This window comes from Callithrix jacchus, chromosome 11 (assembly GCF_049354715.1).
Source record: "Callithrix jacchus isolate 240 chromosome 11, calJac240_pri, whole genome shotgun sequence".
Classification (NCBI taxonomy): domain Eukaryota; kingdom Metazoa; phylum Chordata; class Mammalia; order Primates; family Cebidae; genus Callithrix; species Callithrix jacchus.
The window spans coordinates 74219221-74240020 of record NC_133512.1 but is presented as its reverse complement, the minus strand read 5'-3'; the positions used below and the strand labels follow the sequence as shown (position 1 = coordinate 74240020).

The window sequence follows — 20800 nt, the reverse complement described above, 5'->3', positions numbered from 1 at the left end:
GTAATAATAATGCTAATAAATGGCTGTAATAATAATTGGTACAGCAGACATCAGGTTAAGTACATTCTACAGAGCACCCTGCTGGGCATACTCCAGGAGGCTATACCCATGTACCCAGAGCTTGGAAGCACTGCCTTCAGGAAAAGATCAAACTCCTGCCACCCTCTCGGGAATAGCAAGAGATAGAGCTACTGAATTTATTGCAGTCCATTCAGGAGGGGGAACATGACCTCCATGTCCTAACGCTACTTTTCACATGCTAGTTAAGGCTCAAGACTTAGCCCTCTCCCCTCTTTGTTTGAACTTTCTCATGAGTAGAAGGGGTATAATTATAGTAATTATTACATAGGATATTGAAAAGATTAAATATTACCTATAAAATGTTAGTACCTGGCATGTAGTACTCAAATATTGTTTAGCTATTATTGTTATTAAGGAGGTGTCTATTAAATCAGAGGGTAAAGAGCTCTTAGAGGTGATCTAGGTCTGCCATCTATAGCCTTTTGGAAATAGGAAAGTGTGGCTGTGGTACATTTAGCAGTGCTCCTCTAGAGATGGAAAGGAGGGTATACTAGGTGGGCAGCCAGCTCCTTCCTCATCATGCCCCTTATCGTTAGTTGTTGGAATAGATAGGTAAGGCAGGAACAATCTCTATCTCTCACAAAAGGCTGACTGGAGTCCATTTGTTCCTGAAATAAACTGAGTTTATTATCCTGATCTAATTATTTAAGATCCCTTTTCACTTCTATGGATTCATGTCCTCACTCAGTGAATCTTGACTTTCAGTCATTTCTTTTACATATTTATTGGCTTCATTTTTTTTCTTTGCTATTGGGAATGCTATTATTGAAATTCCTGAGTTAATTTCTGAAATCCACACAAAACCATGTCAAAATGGAGTTAATATATGTAATGAGAAGTAGTGCAAGGGTCATGTTCTTCTAGAATTTTGGAATATAAATTATAATGTATTTTTTTATGGGCATCCAGAGCTAGCAGCACTTTAAAGAAGAATCAGTAGTTGAACATACAGTGTTGATGAAATTTTGCAACAAATATGCTCAGTTTATTTCATTTTCAGAGAAAGATATTTGTTCCTCAGGCTATTTAATTTGTTCTATATTCAAAAAGCAAACAAATTTCTCTTTGTAAGGCAAAATGCAATGATGTTTTCTTAAATATTTACAATATTAGATTCTGCTGGCATTTTCATCTTCAAAATATACAAAATCAAGAAATGGAAAGTCTTTGTAATCAGTGCATCATCACTAATGCTTGTGTATCTAATTTCAATATTTTTGCAATTTGCTATCCTCTATCCTTGCCATTCTGAAAATAATTATGGGAACATCATTTTGAGTATTACTTAATATATTTCTTTTCTGCACATATTAAAGGTCTTTTATATAAAGTGGTAATGGAATATGCCTGAAATGATCAAAATTTAATGGACCATAGAGCATTTGTAGACCAGAAGCTTTAGAATGAAATACAAACAGCATTAAATGTCTAAATTTATTTTCTTTTAGACTTTCATCTTTCAGTGATTTTCTGCACCAGTGGTATTAGGGTCTTGTGAGGAACATTTAATAGAAGCTATAATAGATAATAACTGACTCTGTAATTAGTCATTTCAACACAGAGGTACTCTTTGAGCCACTGATAAGAATTGAATTGTGTCACTACATCATATTTTCATTCTGCTGTCACACCCCAGCAATCCATATTCATAGTCTCCCGGTGCTAAGCTCATTGCCAATTTAACACATGTGGAAGAGATATTTGTAACCCGCTCAGCCTTTTGATCCCTTATATTTTATTTCAGGAAATGGCAGAGTAACTTAAGAGTAAGGATAATGGTGTAAAGTCTCACTGACAAAAATTATCAGAAGATTAATTTGATATATACATATGTATATATATACACACACATATATATATTCACACACAAAATACAGATATACAAAAGAAAAGCTATTATGGTTAAATGTAAAATCCAACTAAAATTTTCTTAGATCTTTCTGGTTTTTGAGTACTATAATTGAATACTGCATTTTTTTGTTTGTTTGTTTACTTTTCAGAGGAAACTGTCATTTTTCATACATCTCTAAGAATAACAATGGTCCAGCTTTTTCTCAGTAGTCCAGTTTCTTCTGTAAAAGTTAGATTTTACAATTTTGGTTACATTGGCTACATTATACTCTCAATTTTATCTTATTTTATTCTTATATGTTATCTTATGTTGTAATAAATGCTTCTGTGTGGTTGAATTCAACAAAAGTTGATTGAGCTCTTCCTTTGAGCCAAATTCTAGGGAAAGTACTGTGTGAACAAATCTTTTGTGGTTTCTCTGAGCTCTGGGGTCACTGAGGAGGGAGAGGTGACTTTCTCCAGAAGATCAGAACAGACTAACAGACTGCATGAGAGAGACGGCATTTGAACCTGCACCTGAATACCTTAACAAAAGGTAGCCTGGCGAGAGGTCATTCTAGGTGAGAGCAGAGGCCAGAAGGCAGAGAAGTACAGAACATGTTCTGGTTTAACTGGATCAAAGGATGTTTTCAGCCAAAATGAGAAAATTTGACTGGAGGGATTGGTTATGGCCACAACTCAAAGGTCTTTGAAACCACATTGAAGATTTAGGGTTTTAATCTATGGACTAATGTTAGGAAGCTGGAGATATTTATTGAACAAGGGAATTATGTGATCTAAGATGCGTTTGCTTTCTGATTATAGATAATAATATATATGCTTTATGTCCCCTTTAAAATGGACTGGCAAGTTCAGAATTCTATTTGAAATCTGTAATATTGATATTTTCCTCTGTGATAAAGTAGCCAGTTCTATTTAAATTTTAATGCAAAACTATGAAAGATATAAAAATTGACTCCAAGAGGGAAAAGGTCCTTTGGGAAAGAATTTTATGAATTTGACCATAAAAATTTGTAAAGCCAGGAATAGAGACTGATTATATGGGAGAATGGATTGTTTAAATAGGTGTTTACTTGTTGAAGCTCATTGGATTACTATTCAATGATTTTATGTAAACCTTTGGTGTCTGATATGGATAACTTATGGGTCTTAACCCATAGTGGTGATCTATTTTAATTTATATAAAATAGCTAGAATTGACAGGATGTTAGAGTTTATAAACATTTTTGTCAAAGGAGAACTATTTCTAAGTATCTCCTCCTTTACAGTTAATAAAATCCAAATTACACTGCTAACACAAGTCTTGGCTTATAGAAGGTATTTAGTTGTCTATCTCAATCAATTATACATCTTACTTCTTTAAGTGTGAATGTATTATGTACCTTCTAGTACATTTTACTATTTGGCTTACTTTGCTCATTTCAAATGCATTTACAACAGATTTCTTCTTCTCCCCACCAACTTTTTAATATAATTTTTTTCTAAAATAAAAGTTAAAAGACTAGTACAACAGGTGAGCACTGTGGCTCATGGCTGTAATCCCAGCACTTTGGGAGGCTGAAGCAGGTGGGTCACTTGAGACAAGGAGTTCAAGACCAGGCTGGTCAACATGGTGAAACCCTGTCTCTACTAAAAATGTATTAATTAGCCACTCATGGTGGTACACCCCTGTAGTCACAGATAACCTGGGAGGCTGATGCATGAGAATGACTTGAACCCAGGAGGTGGAGGTTGCAATGAGCTGAGATTGTGCTACTGCACTTCAGCCTGGGCAACAGAGCAAGACTCTGTCTGAAAAAACAAAGAAAAAAGACTAGTACTACAACCATCTGTATACCCACTTACCTAGACTTGGCAATTGTTCAGTTTATAATAAACTAATTTGACTGAGTTGACATGGAAAATATTATTTGTTCCCCATTTTAACATTAATTAGAGCATTTGACTGATAATTCTGGAAAGGGCATGAAGGGTTTTCTTATTTACATGTTTGAGTTAGATATCAGACACATGTAGCCCAATAGTTATTTTTCTTAAAGTAGTTCAAATATAAAATTTTGTGCAATTATCTCCATCCTAATATACCAAAATTTATATCTTTTAACTACAACTTCTACGTATGCAAGTATATTTTATAAATAAATAAAGGAAACAAGGTGACAATCACTGTGGAACATTTTAAACTATGTAGCTTGGAACCATAACATTTTGAATCATAGGATCAGAAAACTATAAAAATATCTGTAGTCAGAATTAGTGTATTTTACATTCCTCAAATGAGTATATCTAGATCTACACACATGGATAATCCTGTGATTCATGGAGAATTTATTTTAAATAGTAGACATTTAATCAGCTTCATAATGGGCCAAATTAGTGACCATGAAAGTTGTTAAGTTTCCTTCTAGTTCATATACATATTAAAATCATTTTACATTCACAAGTTTGAACCTCAGTTTTTAAAATCATGCACCATATTATTTCTGTGTATGGTAAATTTTCCCTTTAACTTATCATAAATCACATTTCCACTTTCAAGAACCTATTCCAGTTGCCTGGATGGCACTAGGTTGTGGATGTATGTGATGAGTTAAGACTAGAGAAGCTAAAATAGTGCTTGAAAAGCGAGTCCAGTGAAATTAGAGGAAAGAAAGTCAAGTCAGGGTACAGATGAAAGATTAGAGCTGGTGCATGTGCAGAGTCACGTAGCTTGATAGAAAAGAATCAGGAAGACACTAGAGGGCAAGGTGGGGGTAAAGGTCCCATGTGAAAACTGAAAACTTCAGAGGCCGATGACACAGGAAACTTCGGCAGGTTAACCCAGGGCTGCAAGAAGAGATAAGTGGAAGCATTTCAGTGAAAAGGGAAGAAGCAGGGTGGAGAGAAGGGTGTTCCTGACACAGTTTCAAAGTGCCTTGGTGTAATGTTTTCAGTATGCTCTTTTATACTGCTTGTGCATTCACCACCAGTGTTCCAGTCAGTGAAAACCTGTGGCCTCAGACATTCTGAAATGGTCTGCATGCTAACAGAGAATCCACACTGTGTCCAGTGGTTTTTACTTATAGTGATTGGACCCAATATCTTCTTGAATAAATGGAAGCTCAGTGACCAGAAAGATACGTCTTAAATCCCATGAGAGTCTGGGCAACGTTTCCCCTTTAAAAAAATAGAAAAGAAAAGAAAAGAAAAAAGAGACCGATTACCAGTTCACATATGCATTGTGCATCACATCTGTTTAAATGAGGAAAAGGAATGCTTATTCTGCTGTCAAAAGAGTAGCATTTTTCCAAAGGCAAATATCATTTTATCCTGAAAAATTCTTAACTCTAGCAAGCAGATTATAATCAGTTCATTTCAAACAAGTATGTTTTTCTTTAGATGATTTGTATAAGCATACAGCATCTGATAAAATTTATGCATACTTATGCCTTTTTAAAAACATGTCTTTGGTCTTTTAGTCAAGTTTCTCTCTGCATTGATCTGTCTTGCACTCTGGAAAACATTTTACATATTTAAATAGCCAACTCTTCTCTGTCTTTTTTTTTTTTTTTGTCAGTGAGGCAAGGGCGATAGAGACAGGAAATAGAATGACATGTGAGATGAAGGAAATAAATGGGTGATATGATCGTGAATGGAGAGAGGGGGAAGCATCTACTCTGTGTGGTAAGGATAGGAATAGGTACCATTTGAGCTGAGATGTGGAATATGAGGAGGGGGCCAGGAATGAAGGCTGCTAAAAAGGACCCCCCTTCTTCTCTTCTGCTTCCTCCTCCCCTTCTTCTTTTTTTTTTTTAATCACAGCAAAGTTAATGTCCTCAGCTTGATAGTTATCCTGTGGTTTTGTAGAACAGTGTCCTTATTCTTTTTTTAGGGAAATACAAGAGGACAATGAGATATCAGAAAAAAATATGGAGAGATGCACATGAAGAGTTATATGAAATATTTGCAGTATCCTACTTTTTTTTGGAAAGAAGAAAAGAGAAAAAAAGGAGTGAAGGAGAGGAAGAAAGAGGAAGAAAAAGGGAGAGAGAACGGGAATATTGCTTTATTCTAAAAATGGGTACTAATAATGGCAGATCAATATTTTGTGTATTTAAAGTGGAGAATGTATATTTTGTGTATTTAAAATGGAGAGCTCTATAAATATTTATTAAGTTTACTTGTTCCAGATCTGAGTTCAAGTCCTGGTTGTCCTCATCAATTTTCTGTCTCGTTGAGTCTAAATCTCTTTATGGGTCTTATGTATCTGGGTGTTAGGGTCGTTAGCTCTTATTGTTGCATTGATCCTTTTACCACTATATCTTTGTTGCTTTGAAATCTATTTTATCAGATGCGAGAATTGCAACTTCTGCTTTTTATTTATTTATTTATTTTTGCTCTCCATTTGGTTGGTAAGTCTTTCTCCATCCCTTTGTTTTGAGTCTTTGTGTATCTTTGGATGTGAAATGGATCTGGATGCAGCATACTGTTAGGTTTTGGCTGTATCTTTTTATTGGGGGATTTAGTCGACTTAAATTTAGGGTTACTGCCATTTGATGTTAACTGGCTGTTTCATTCGTTTGTTGATATAAATTCTTCTTTGTGTTGATGCTCTTTACTTTTTGGTATATTTTTAGAAAGGCTAATACTGGTTGTTCCTTTCTATGTGTAATGCTTCTTTCAGAAGCTTTTGCAAAGCAGGCCTGGTGGTAATAAAATCTCTGAGTACTTGCTTGTTCATAAAAGATTTTATTTTTCCTTCAGTTGTGAAGCTTAGTTTGGCAGGATATGAAATTCTGGGCTGAAAGTTCTCTTCTTTAAGGATGTTGAATATTGGGCCCCACTCTCTTCTGGCTTGTAGGGTTTCTGCTGAGAGATCTGCTGTAAGTCTAATAGGCTTCCCTTTGTGGGTAACCTGACCTTTCTCTCTGGCTACCCTTAGTATTTTCTCCTTCGTTTCAACCCTGGTGAATCTGACGATGATGTGCCTTGGGGTTGCTCTTCTTGAGGAATATCTTTGTGGTATTCTCTGTATTACCTGGGTTGAATATTTTCCTGCTTTGCTAGGTTGGGAAAGTTTTCCTGAATAATATCCTGAAGAGTATTTTCCAGCTTGGATTCATTCTCTCTGTCACATTCAGGTACACCTATCAAACGTAAATTAGGTCTTTTCATATAGTCCCATATTTCTTGGAGACTTTGCTCATTCCTTTTTATCCTTTTTTCTCTATTGTCTTCTCGTTTTATTTCATTAAGTTGGACTTTGACCTCTGATATCCTTTCTTCTGCTTGATCAATTCGAGTGTTTAAACCTGTGCATACTTCTCGGAGTTCCCATATTGTATTCTTCAGTTCCATTAATTCACTTATATTCCTCTCTAAATTGTCTATTCTCATTAGGATTTCGTCAAACCTTTTTTCAAAGTTCTTAGTTTCTTTACATTGGGCTACAACATGTTCTTTTAACTCACAGAAGTTTCTTATTATCCACCTTCTGTGGAATGCATTCATTCTCCATCAAGCCTTGTTCCCTTGTTGATGAGGAACTGTGATCCTCTTTAGAGGGAGAGGCATTCTGATTTTGAGTATTCTCAGCCTTTTTACACTGGTTTCTTCCCATCATTGTAAATTTATCCACCTGTCGTCTTTGTAATTACCAACTTTCAGATTAGGTCTCTGAGTGGACATCCAAGTTGTTAATACCCAGGGCCGAAATCTGAGCAACCCACTGCGCCAGCCAAAACAGCTGCATTAAGACTGATGGTGCTTTTCTGCCTGGGAATCTCCAGTCTGGCTTCCTTCTTGAGTGTGTAATAGGCGACTCTGCCTTCTCGGAGCTCCAAATGTTGGTCAGAAGGGGAACCAGTCCCGTTTACTCTGCACCAAGAGCTGCTGTGCCGAGGTGCCGGCGATACTGCTGCACCAGCCACAAGAGTCGCTCTGGTGACCCGTGGGGCTCCTCCACTGGGAATCTTCTGGTCTGTGAGTGACAAAAATTTGAATGTATGGCGTCCTCTCATTCTCTGCACTTTCACTGGGAGCCGCAATCCCTAGATGTTAGCGATCAGCCATCTTGGATCGTTCTCTGTTCTGTCTTCTTTTTTTTCCATGTGGTTTTTCCAAATGGGGCTCATCTGATGTATAAAGCTAAGATTCATAACATACTTCTCCTCTGGAAACAAGCTAAAGATAAGACAACCTTGTACTATTTTTATATGAATAAACTATTAATAATTCACCAAATATTAAGCACTAAAAAGTGCCATAAAATATTCTAGACACTTGAGCTATATCAGTGAACAAAATACGTGAGATACCTGCCTTGATGGGGTTTGACCATGGTTACTTTGCCACTTTGGGATCTGGGGGAAGCAAAGAAAAAACAGGAAAGAACCCACATATATAGCATCAAAACATTTTAGATGGTATCAGATGGTCCTGGGCAAGGTTCTTAATGGCTTTATTCCATAAGTCCTTCTTTTGTAAGCTGGAAATAATAGTAGTACCTCTCTCATAGGTATGTTTTGACAATTAAATGAGATAATATATGTAAACTACTTACCTCAGTGCTCAGCTGGGTAGTTTACATGCCAGTGCTATACAATATTAGCTATTATTTCTTATTAAAGGTTGAGAAGGTGATTTATTCCAATCCCCCATGCCACTATGGGAGTAGCATGATGTCAGGCTATTCTATTGCTATGTGTCTTGTTTTATACTTTATAATATGGATGTTTCAGACCATTCAGCTCTATTCACCAGATTTTCTGGAGCTTAATTTAAACATTCTCATCAAAGTTAATGTAACTCTGGTCATTCTCCTTATTGCCACCAAGGATGATGACAGCCTTATACTGTGCACTACCTAAATAATGTTATTACCTTCCCCTGGCTGTTTCCTGCAAATGGCATCATCTCAATCTTATAGAAACCTATGCAGGAGAAAATGTTATCATGTCAAGCAGGAAATTATGATCAGGTTTTAGGGTGGTGAGCAAGATAAAATTTGAAGAAGCCAGCCCGAGTAGCATAATACACATTTAATTTGACCCTTTTCTTCCCAGCAATGTCCTGATTTTGTAGTTATAAACCATTCCACTTCCAGACTTTGTTCTAAAACTGAAAGAATGCAGTGGTCTTCATTTCAATTTTGCAAGAGGAAAAAGTGTGGCTGTCTTCATGCAAATTCGTCTGCTTTTGTTGGAAAACTTCAGGGAACTCATCTATGAAATGCGGACTCACAATAAGAAATGTGGTTCATCTTACTGTTCTTCTTTCAGCCCATGTACAGTTGTTTCCCACAGTATGGAACACTTTTTTAAAAAAGTGTTTTTTCATAATGCCAAAACTCCAGCAATGCCTTTGACTGCCTTCAGGGGTGGTAGTGGAGGTGAGGAAACCATCTATTCAATATTACATTATTTTCAGATGATTGTTCACATAGCCAGGAAATATGTAAACGAATGCAGAAAGGTAGGACTGATGTTCTAAATTTAGGACCAGCAATTGTAGACACTGGAGTTCTAAGCTTCTTTAAGTTTTTCTGTAATTTCTCCTCTAAAAAATATCAACTGGGGATAGTGTAAAAATAATTTTTAATAATGAGTAAAGATTGTTTTGACAGTGTCTAACACTTCAGAAATATATTGTTATTCTGACTGTATTGAGAGTTTTTTTCTTTCTTATATTTCAGTGACAATTTCAACAAGCACCTTCTTTGACGGCTTGCTGGTGACAGGATTATACACATCTACAAGTGTTCAGGCATCACAGAGCATTGGAGGTTCCAATGCTTTTGGATTTGGTAAGCTATTCTGACAAAAAGAAACCAGTAATCTGGGGATATTTTTTACAGTCATAGGTCTCAGGTCCTAAAGTATCTATTTTAATAGTGTTAGAGTTTTATTACTTCCAAGAAAATAAACTGAAGTATTTTTTGCATCTGTATGTTTGCATGAAGTTGGGCGAATTGAAATAAGTCATGGAAATGTGCAGCTAACCTTGATCTTGGCATGATGAACTTTCTATCATTCTCTCCCTCAACTGCCACAATTATGCTTGGTCCTCTGGGATTCTTGTAAATTTCCATATTCTTCTTATTATTTTTCTTTGAGATGGAGTATTGCTCTGTCACCCAAGCTGGAGTGCTATGGCATGATCTCGGCTCACTGCATCCTTTGCCTCTCAGGTTCAAGCAATTCTCCTGCCTCAGCTTCCCAAGTAGCTGGGATTACAGGTGCCTGCCAGCATACCTGGCTAATTTTTATATTTTTAGTAGCGATGGAGTTTCACTATGTTGGTCAGGCTGGTCTCAAACTCCTGACCTTGTGATCCATCTGCCTCAGCCTTCCAAAGTGCTGGGATTACAGTCATGAGCCACGGTGCCTGGTTGTAAATTTGCATATTCTATTACTTAAGTTGCTGGAATTTGCTCTGGTGCCCATGCAGTCATTCAGTAATCTGTTCTCCTAAACAGTTCTCAGAATCTTGTCATTAGTGAAAAGTGTCATGTTGAATCTGGCAAGTGAACATTGTATAAAGCAGAAGATAGCAATATTTGATAAAATTATTGAATTCTATGAGTATTCAGAGAAATATCCCATTTAATATTTAAAATATTTGGATGTCTTTAAATCAGAGGTCTGGCAGGTTACTTATGTAGAGAAACAGAAGACTATGTGATGTCCATTAATCTCAGAGGAGTCTCAGCTTAGGAATCTCTAGTTTACCCACAGTGCTGTTAAACATGCTGGGCTGGGGTTAAGTAGATCCTTCACAGCAGCAGAAATGCAAATTTAATATATCAGTTTATGTAGAATGTGAAATTGCTGATCTTACACCAAAATTGGAAGACTTCACAGGACTTGGTCCATAGATGTGAGAAGGATAGAATTGCATTATCAGACAAAGTCATGTGTTCAACATTTTATTTTTTCTGTGATGTGTATCAAATAAATAATTTTCTACCTACTTTTGATATACAAAGTATCGAGTCCCAGCAGTAGCTCTGCTGAGGTGACTCATTGGCTGATGTCAGAGCAACAATGTTGATGCTACATTGTCACTGCTTGCCCCAGATGAGGTCCATAGCCCAACAGCTTAAAGAACCCTGAAGTCATTCAGTCATCATTTTAAATGATTTTACATTGAAAATTTGCTCTATTTTAAAATGATCCCAGGTAAGATTTCACAGTCTGTTGGTATCTACTTCTAAGGTCTAAACCTTAGGGGAAAAATACCCTCTTAAGTCTAAGAATTCCACTTATTTAGTCCCATCTTCTTTCTGCTCTGCAGAGAGGAAGTGTCAGGTTATAGTCATATATACATAATATAAGTGCATAAGTATATTACATACTACCTGTTTTGTTACAGGAGTACTCATAAGTAGAGTTGTCAGATTTAGCAAGTAAAATTACTGAAAACTTGATTAAATTTGAATTTTAGATAAGCAAATACTTTTTTAGTCTCAGTGTGCAATATTTGACTTATATAAGACCTTCTGGGCTCCAGTCTAGCCCAATAAAATCAAAACGTCCAGGGGTGAGGGCCTGGGCATTGATAATTTTTAAAGTTATCAGGTGAATCTAATGTTAATCTGTTAACCACTGTACTGGATTAGTGCCCTGCCCAGCCATCAGCATTACCTGGGAAGCAGTAACTGCTGGGTTCTAGACCTCACTTCAGGCACAGTGCATCAGAAACTCTAGGGGTGGGATCCTGTGGTCATTTATGAAATAAACACTCCAGGTGTTGTTGATGCATGTGGAAGTGTGAGAAATTCTGGACTAGTAGAAAGACAGGTGTTTATTAAATGATCATATAAATACGTCATACCAAACCTTGCTAGGGGCTGGTAAGGAGGTATACTGAGTGCTGAGAAAGGGTATGACAGAGAAACTAGATCCAGTCTTGAGTAAAATGCAGTGTAATTTTGAAAGGTGTTCCTGAGGACATGATATTTGAGTGGAGCTATGAAGGAAGTGGAGATTCTCAACTGTAGATAGTGGGGCACAGCATACCCAAAGGAAGGAACAGCAGGTGCAAAGGCTCCAGGGGAAGAGTCTGGCTACATTCTAGGAATTGAAAGAAAACCTTGGAGTGGGTGGACCTGGAATCAAGAGGGACGGGGATATGGCTAGACAGGAGACCAGAGTCAGACTGTTCAGGATATTGTAAGTTTAGGACCTTTGTCCTAAGACAAGGGAGAGGCATTGACAGTTTTAGGCAAAGGAGTGACTCCCTCCAACCAGCCTTTCATTTTAAAGAGTTCACTCTGAGGTCAGTATGGAGAACAAACTGTAGAGCCCAGTAGTGGGTTCAGGAAGATTGTTCTATGGTTAAAGATTTTTATTTTTTTTATACAGATTCTCACTCTGTCACCATGCTGGAGTGCAGCTCACTGCAACCTCCACTTCCTGGGTTCAAGCAAATCTCCTGCTTTAGGGTCTCAAGTAGCTGGGACTACAGGTGTGCACCATCACACCCAGCTAATTTTTTTGTATTTTTAGTAGAGACGGGGTTTCACCATATTGGCCAGGATAGTCTCAATCTCTTGACCTCAAGATCCACCTGCCTTGGCCTCTCAAAGTGCTGGGATTACAGGTGTGAGCCACCATGCTGGCCCAAAGACTTTTATATGGCAGGGAGTATAAGATGTCCAAGGTACAGGCTGGCATTGGCAACAAGAAGGAGCCAGATGTGGGGGAATAATAGTTCAGGTTGTGAGTCACATTGACCGGCTTGTAGATCCAGTATTCTTCTCTTATTTGTTGTGTGCCTCAGCCAAGTTGTTTAACCTCCCTAAGCTTAATTTTCTTACATGCGAAATGATGATGATAAGGTTACCTGCTTGATAAGATGTTGGGTAGCCCTGATAATTAAAGGAGAAAGTGATTTATGTAAAGCCATTAGCACATAGAAAACTCTCAATAAAATTAGCTCTTCCAAATTATAATCATGGCAACTGACGCAGACAGTTTCCTTAGTCCAGCGCTTATATATATATATATATACACACTTCCTGTGGGGGACAGAACACAGTTCTGAAATGTAATTAATCTGCGATATGTAGGTTGAGATGATTTGAGGAGACTTGGCTAAATTAAGGAACTATCATTTGTCAGTGTGGGGGCTTTACATATGGAAAATCACTAAAAATCATTTGTAAGTGTGATGTAAGCACATTTTGAAAGACCATATAAAATGCAGGCATCATATTGCCTCAGATTTTAGCTAGTAAGACAAGTGAACTAAGAATAAAATTGTTACAAATCATTTAAGAAACCTGGGCTTCAAGACCTTTCCTGTGGTAACTTTGAAAGCTGTAAAAAGTCAATTTGTACTTGAATTAGAATTTATTTTGATTAGCGTAAATTGCATCTAGCCTTCCTGTCACTGCCAACACTGTATCATTGGTTTAATGGTCCAAAGAGGCTTCTGAGCTTGGGCAGAGCCCATAGATGACTTCCATAGCTCAGATCTTCCATCAGATCCTTTACATTTTTATAGGACATGTGTTTTATATGGGTGTATAGATAGATCAGATCTTTTATTAAGTTTCAATAATATCCAAATAATTTTATGTGTATTTTTGTGACAGTAGTAAATAACTTTAAAAATAAAATTATAAATATGCCTGGAGATTATATAACAAAATTAATTTTCATGAATAATGTTTAGAATGGAAAGCAGAAGGTAAAATGTCTTTTTTTAAATAAAATGATCACTTTTGAAAATAAATTTTTGGGATCTAAGTTTAACATATTCTTTACAAGTTAAACACAAAATTTTAAAAAGATTTAATTTGATTAGGGTCTGGGTAGGAAAATAGAGGAAAATTATGGAAGGTATAATTTCTAAATATTGCTACTTTTTGGTAGTTAGTAGTCATGGTAAGATCAGGCTAAGGTAATGTGGCATTTTATGACCTAGAACAAAATAGCTATTGAATACGTAATCTATTATTAGTCTCTGATTTTTTTGATGGAATGTTAAGCAGATATGGTTTATTTGGCATTTCCCCAACATATCATAGGATTAATGTGCAATATTTTTAAATAGCTGTGACAAATAAGGCAAAGGAAAGCATTTAGTTGAGCTTAAATAGGTACTTTTGAAAGTTTTTTTCCTACTTGTAGTTATTTTAATTGTACTGATTACACTAAAGTTATAGCTACTCTTCTTTGAATATAAAATGTGTGTATGACTAGCCAAAATGTCCATAATTATACTTAAGATATTGTTGCAGAAATGCAATTCCACTAGCATTACTACAGCTTTTTATGCAAAGCCAGAATTCTTTAGCATGCATGCCTCACTGACCAAAAATAGACAAATGCCTAATAGCCAGAAATACGTTAAGACAATAGCTATGCAAAAGATGACTGTAAGCCAGCAATGCCTGATTTGAAATACCTCATTTTACTTGTCAATATCAGAAAACATGCTGCCCTTGGGAAGTGTGATGTTTAATTATGGATATCTCTTTGTGCATTCCAGGAAAAAAAAATGTTTCTCTCTTGTCTTTGGCTTTGAATTCCAGCTCAATCATGTAAATCTTCAAGGCTCATTGTGGTTGCTCAATGTAGGTTTATTTGAATATCCTTTCATACAAAATTGTTCCTTTTCCAGGGCTGAGACGCATTTTACTCAAGATTTAGAATTCTAGTTCTAAAAGCTAGAGATTTTACTCAATTTTTGATATTCTGGTTCTGAAACCTGAGAATTAGGTTTGCAGGTCTGATGAATAGCAGCCGAATTTCAAATTGTTAGACCTTCCATAAATTAAGGTCTTTGTAATTCCTAGATAATCTTGCTCAGCTAATAAATCAGCCAATCTAGCAATTTTCACTTAAACTCTTGTAATTCTCTATGTGTTTCATTTCTTTGTTCTATAATAATTTGGAATCCTAGACCTAATCATTAGAGTTAAAAAATGCTTCAAAGGCCAGGTGCAGTGGCTCATGCCCATAATCCCAGCACTTTGGAAGGCTGAGATGGGCGGATCACGAGGTCAGGAGTTTGAGACCAGCCTGGCCAACATAGTGAAACCCTGTCTCTACTAAAAACACAAAAAATTAGCTGGGCATGATGGCCAGCACCTGTAATCCCAGCTACTTAGGAGGCTGAGACAGGAAAATGGCTTGAACCTGGGAGGCGGAGGTTTCAGTGAGCTGAGATCTCATCATTGCATTCCAACCTTGGGCGATTGTGTGAGACTCTGTCTCAAAAAAATGCTTAAAATGACAAAATTTGATTAAATCCAAGTTGGGGGGAAGGTAGTGAACAGGTGTAGAAATTTTTTCTTTGTAATTTTTTCTCTTAAACATTCAGATAATTGTGTCATATTTTCAAGAGACATTAAGTAATTAACAAAACTAGTGTTTCCAATACTATCTTTAAAACATAGTATAAGAAATTTTTAACTATCTGATTATTTTCAATGTGATTAGTTAGATAGGAGCATATTTACAAAATGAATTATTTAAATATATGTTTTATATATATATAAATATATATATATATATATATATTTTTTTTTTTTTTTCAGCTCACTACAATCTCCACCTCCCAGGTTCAAGCGATTCTCCTGCCTCAGCCTCCAGATAGAATTATTTAAATATTTTCAGAAAGACTTCCATCTTTAGTAAATCTTATATTGGTCACTAGTTAATAAAAATTGTCCTTCATTAGTAGATTTAGATTTTATGTTAATGTTTCATTGCCAGGATGCAAGTTTTTATTATTTTTGAATGAAAATAAAAATACAGGATCTATATATGCTAACTTTTCATTATCCTTCACATTAAGACTAAGTGGAACCTACAACAAATTTGCTAATTGTCACCAATACCCTTACTCCCCAGGGCAGTAGCAGCCTTTGAATCTTAGGTGTCTTGTCTGTGTGACTATGAGTCATACATTATAAGTGCATGAACATATTTAGGGCTGAATATTCATGAAGATGGACAGCCACTCACAAATTCATAAATAGAGTGTTGTATAAGTAGTGGTACTTGTTTACTAGCCTAAATTAAGCTAATACTTTACTTAGAATAACCTGGCTAAATTTATTTTGTCTGTCTCTTTACAAAGAAGTACAAAAGTAAATGAAATTTAAGCATACTTGAGGAATGCAAAGGCATGACCTTTTATTGGGTATGGTAAATTATCTGTAATTAACAAGAAGACTTCAGATTAATTAAACAAATTAGCCAGTGGTACAAAGAGCAGAGGTGACAAGAGATGAAATTGCCATTAATTTCTCCTTTTAACAGGGCATTAACCTAAATTTTGTCTTTATTCATTCCATTTGAGTATTCCATTCTTACCTTCATTAAGAAATAGTTTTATCTAGTTTACATTTGACATATGATAAATAATTCAGGGATATTTCCCAACTTCCAAATAGCTAACTTGAATCGCTTACTAAAATAGTGAGCATGACAAATATAACGCTATTGAATTAATTAACCAATAAATTTTTAAAGCAGATGTTCAGGGGCATGAGACTTGAGCCAAGGTGGAGGAATTAGTAGAGAAAGTCTGTTCATCACAATGGTTCAATACATGAACTCTGGAGTTAGGCAGCTCAGGTTCCATGCCCAGCCCTGCCTCTTGCTAACTTGGGCAACATATTTACCTTCCATAAGCCTCCATGTTTGCATTTTTAAGCCAAGAATAACCATGGTGCCCAGTTCACAAAGTTGTTGGATGGATTAAAAGAGATTATCAGTTAAAATACCTAGTATATATTACATGTGCAAAATAGGTATTTAAACACTCAGAATGAAGTGAGAATTCTTTATTTGGGAAGGGCAATAGAATGAGAAGAGCATTCCAGTGGCAGAGGTTTGAGAAGAAGTTCACTTTAATTTTGGGAAAATGGACTCAGTTTCTTACCTTCAGAATATAGAGCTGGAATGGACCTCCCCTAGAGCCTGGGTTAGTGTCCATCTCCAGTGTATAGGTAAGGAAGCGATGCTTGGGAAGGCAAGTGGTGACTATTGCAGGAGATCGTGTAAGTGTCAGGATAAAAGCAGGTGTACACCACATGTTCTCACTCATAAGTGGGACTTGAATGATGAGAACACATGGACACAGGGAGGGGAACATCACACACTGGGGCCTGTCGAGGGGGTAGGGGACAAGGGGAGGGAGAGCATTAGTACGAATACCTAATGCATGCAGGACTTAAAACCTAGATGACAGGCTGATGGATGCTGCAAACCACCGTGGCACATGTATACCTATATAACAAACCTGCATGTTCTGCACGTGTATCCCAGAATTTAAAAATCTAAAAAAAAATTAAATAATTTTTTTTAACAAAAAGAAAGAAAAAAACAGGTGTTCTGGCATCATAGCCAGTTTTCAGATATTCTTTTAAAACTATAATTTACATACTATGAAATGTACTGTTTTAAAGGCTACATTTCAGTGATTTGCAGTATATTCACAAGATTGTACAACTAACACCACTAATTCCACAAAATTATTCTCACCTCCAAAAGAAGCCCTATACCCATTAGCAGTCACTCTCCATTTTCTTCTCCCCTCAGCCCTTAGGCGACCACTAATCTGCTTTCTGTCTCTATGGATTTACTTATTCTGGACATTTCCTTTAAGTGGAATCATATAACATGTAGCCTCTTGTGCCTGGCTTTCTTTGCTTAACGTGTTTTCAAGGTCCATCCTGGTGTAGCATATAGCAATACTTCAGTTCTTTTTATAGATGAATAATATTCCATTGTATGGATATGCCTTATTTTGTTTAGTGGTTGGATATTTAGCAGTTACCAGATTCTTAAAACAAGTAAATAGGGAAAAAAAGTTTAAGGAGCAATAGGATCACCACATTCCTCAGATGCTCGTAAGTGGCTCAAAACTGCTAAAGATTAAAATTGCTTAGCCTGTTCCATGGCTCAGATGTGAAAAAGGTTACACTTAGAAATCAAGACAGATTTCTCCTCTGTGCTCCTTTTTTGCCATTGAGGAGAGATAGGCCACTGTATTGTGTTTTTACCCTAACCCTTTGGCCTTAGTTTAAACCATAAGGTACAAAAGCTAAGCTAAGTCACATTTACTAGCACAGGAGTTAGGAACTGAGATGTGTCAATTCCAGTCCATCTCTTCATGAGCTGAATTGAAGGAACATGTAAACATTCAGGAGCTATGGGCAGCCGTACTCCACAGTGGCTCATAGGAATCAAGAGCAGAGAGAGAGAGAGAGAGAGAGAGAGTCAGAATGCTGCCTGAGGTACCAGAGCTTTCCAGATTCCTATTATAGGCTTACTTTTCATCAGGCTCAGATATTTTGGGGTCTAAGAAATAATAAACATAGCTAACATTATCAAACACTTGCTATCTGCCATGTATGTTGCAGGTGTTAACTCTTTTGATCCTGAAAAATATTCTACTACAATTCTTCTTATTTTTTAATGTAAAGAACCCAAGGCACAAAGAGTGTAAATAACTTGCTCAAGGTTATGCTTGCTTAGGGAGTTGCAGAACCATAATTCACACTGAGCCCTGCAGCCTTTCATTAAACACCCCTTGCAGCCCAAGCCAGCTTGACTTGATTTCTATTATCACCCAAAGAACCTTGACTAAGCAAAGGCCCTCTCTGCTCTAACCCTGCCACCCTTTTCCACACCTCTTCTCAACCTCTTTTCCGGACACCTTCTCACCTCCTCTGTTAAGACTTTAGAATCCTTCTCCTCTGCTCCTCCATTCCTCCTACCTCCACTCCCTCCTCTGTGTGTCCCTGTCTTCTCTGACCTCCACCAGTCACCTCTGACAAGCTACTAAATTTGCTTGTTTAAAAGCCTTTAAGCCTCTTTGAAGACAAAGAGATAACCTAGTCATTTTCACTCCCATAGCACGTTACAAGTGCTCAATAAATATTTACTGAATGAATAAACCAATAACAATCTTTGAGGATTTGTAAGGTATTTGAGCTGCCTTTAGTAAATGATGTGCCTGCCCAAGTGTATGGGTATGGACTGGGCTGGGTGGTGTGGGTGGGGAGGAGAATATTACTGTCTTTAAGTTTGAGGATATTTCTAAATCTAGGTATGTCCATATATGTGTACACATCTATACATGCATTTAAAACTATACAAATATATGTTAATCTTTTTAAAAGAGACCCTGGGGAAATTGATCATCCTGGCTACCGCTTTGTCCCTTTCTCTCCTGGAGGTGGCAGACACCAGTATTTGCAGGTAGGGCAGTGATTAAATATCTTCTATAGAGTTAAGAAAATAGAAGGCAGGCAGCAGTGGCTCACACCTGTGATCTCAGCATTTTGGGAGGCCAGGGTGGGTGAAACACTTGATGTCAGTAGTTTGAGACCAGCCTGGCTAATATGGTAAAACCCTGTCTTTACTAAAAATATAAAAATTAGCCAGGTATGGTGGCACATGTCTGTAGTCCCAGCTACTCAGGAGGCTGAGACAGGAGAATCACTTGAACCTGGGAGGCGGAGGTTGCAGTGAACAGAAACTGTGCCACTGTACTGTACTCCAGCCTAGGTGACAGAGTGAGGCTTTGTCTCCAAAAAAAAAAAAAAAAAAAGGAACAACTTCAAGGGATTTTACAGTCCAGCCTCATATCTTACAGCGTATTGGTATCTTAATGGTACAGTATTAAGTTCTTATCTCATCTCTTTCCAGTTTTTATTTCATCTTCTTTCCAGAAATGACAAGTCTATATTTTCTTGGGAATATATTCTAAGAGTATATCAATTGGAATGATTAAGGAAGATTCCCTGGTATGAAGGTGTAATCCCTTGCTTTAACTGCAGCACCTTTCTCATATAATTTCTCATGTAATTGAAAATGTGTTTGCTAAAAAGTAATTAAGTCACTTACTTTCTTTCCTTTAGGCAAACAAAGGCATTCCACATGAGACTCTTCCATTTCCTAGCTCCTTAATAAAATTTTCTTGTCAGTTTTCTCTGGATACTTCACAGGTCATAGATAGAGGAATTTAGTCCTGATAAGTTATGTAAAGTCAGGAAACAATAGATGCTGGTGAGGCTGTGGAGAAATAGGAACGCTTTTACATTGTTGGTGGGAATGTAAATTAGTTCAACCATTGTGGATGACAGTGTGATTACTCAAGGATCTAGAACCAGAAATACCATTTGACCCAGCAATCCCATTACTGGGTATATACCCAAAGGAATATAAATCATTCTACTATGAAGACATATGCACACGTATGTTTATTGCAGCACTATTTACAATAGCAAAGATATGGAACCAGCCCAAATGCCCATTAGTGATAGACTGGATAAAAAAAGTGTGGTACATACACACCATGGAGTACTATGCAGACATAAAAAGGAATGAGATCACCTCCTTTGCAGGGACATGGATGAAGCTGGAAGCCATCATCCTTACCAAACTAACACAGGAACAGAAAACCAAACACTGCATGCTCTCACTTATAAGTGGGAGTTGAACAACTGAGAACACATGACACAGAGAGGGGAACAACACACACCTGGGGCCTGTCAGGGGTAGGGGGTGAAGGTAGGGAGAGCATTAGGACAAATAACTAATGCATGTGGGGCTTAAAAACTAGATGCAGACCACCATGGCACATATGTACGTATGTAACAAACCTGCATGTTCTGTGCATGTATCCCAGAACTTAAAGTCAAAAAAAACAGATATGCACCCAGAAACCACTGAAGGTTCTTTAAAAATGTATCCGTAAGGAAGAGCAATTCTAGTTCCTTTCTCTTTCTTATATCTATTCAAACGAATATGCTCAAAATCATATGGAAAATTGATAGGTATATAAATCATATAGGAAGCAGACATATAATCATATCAAAATCAAAAGAATGTCAGGAAATACACACTTTTGAGCAGATTTT

At 36.9% G+C, this 20800-nt stretch overlaps 1 protein-coding gene across 6 annotated transcripts in view; it reads left to right on the top strand.

Moving 5' to 3' along the window:
• Positions 1–20800, top strand: part of RELN (reelin) — a 559409-nt gene that overhangs the window by 66206 nt on the left and 472403 nt on the right. For 5 of the 6 annotated variants that reach the window (XM_002751683.6, XM_002751684.6, XM_078343077.1 and 2 more), the window contains exon 2: positions 9605–9715. In XM_002751683.6, coding sequence (XP_002751729.4) covers positions 9605–9715 — 111 coding nt within the window. Of the gene's footprint in view, positions 1–5972; positions 5993–9604; positions 9716–20800 lie in introns of those variants that run through there. The other variant, XM_054237376.2, reaches the window with a different exon arrangement.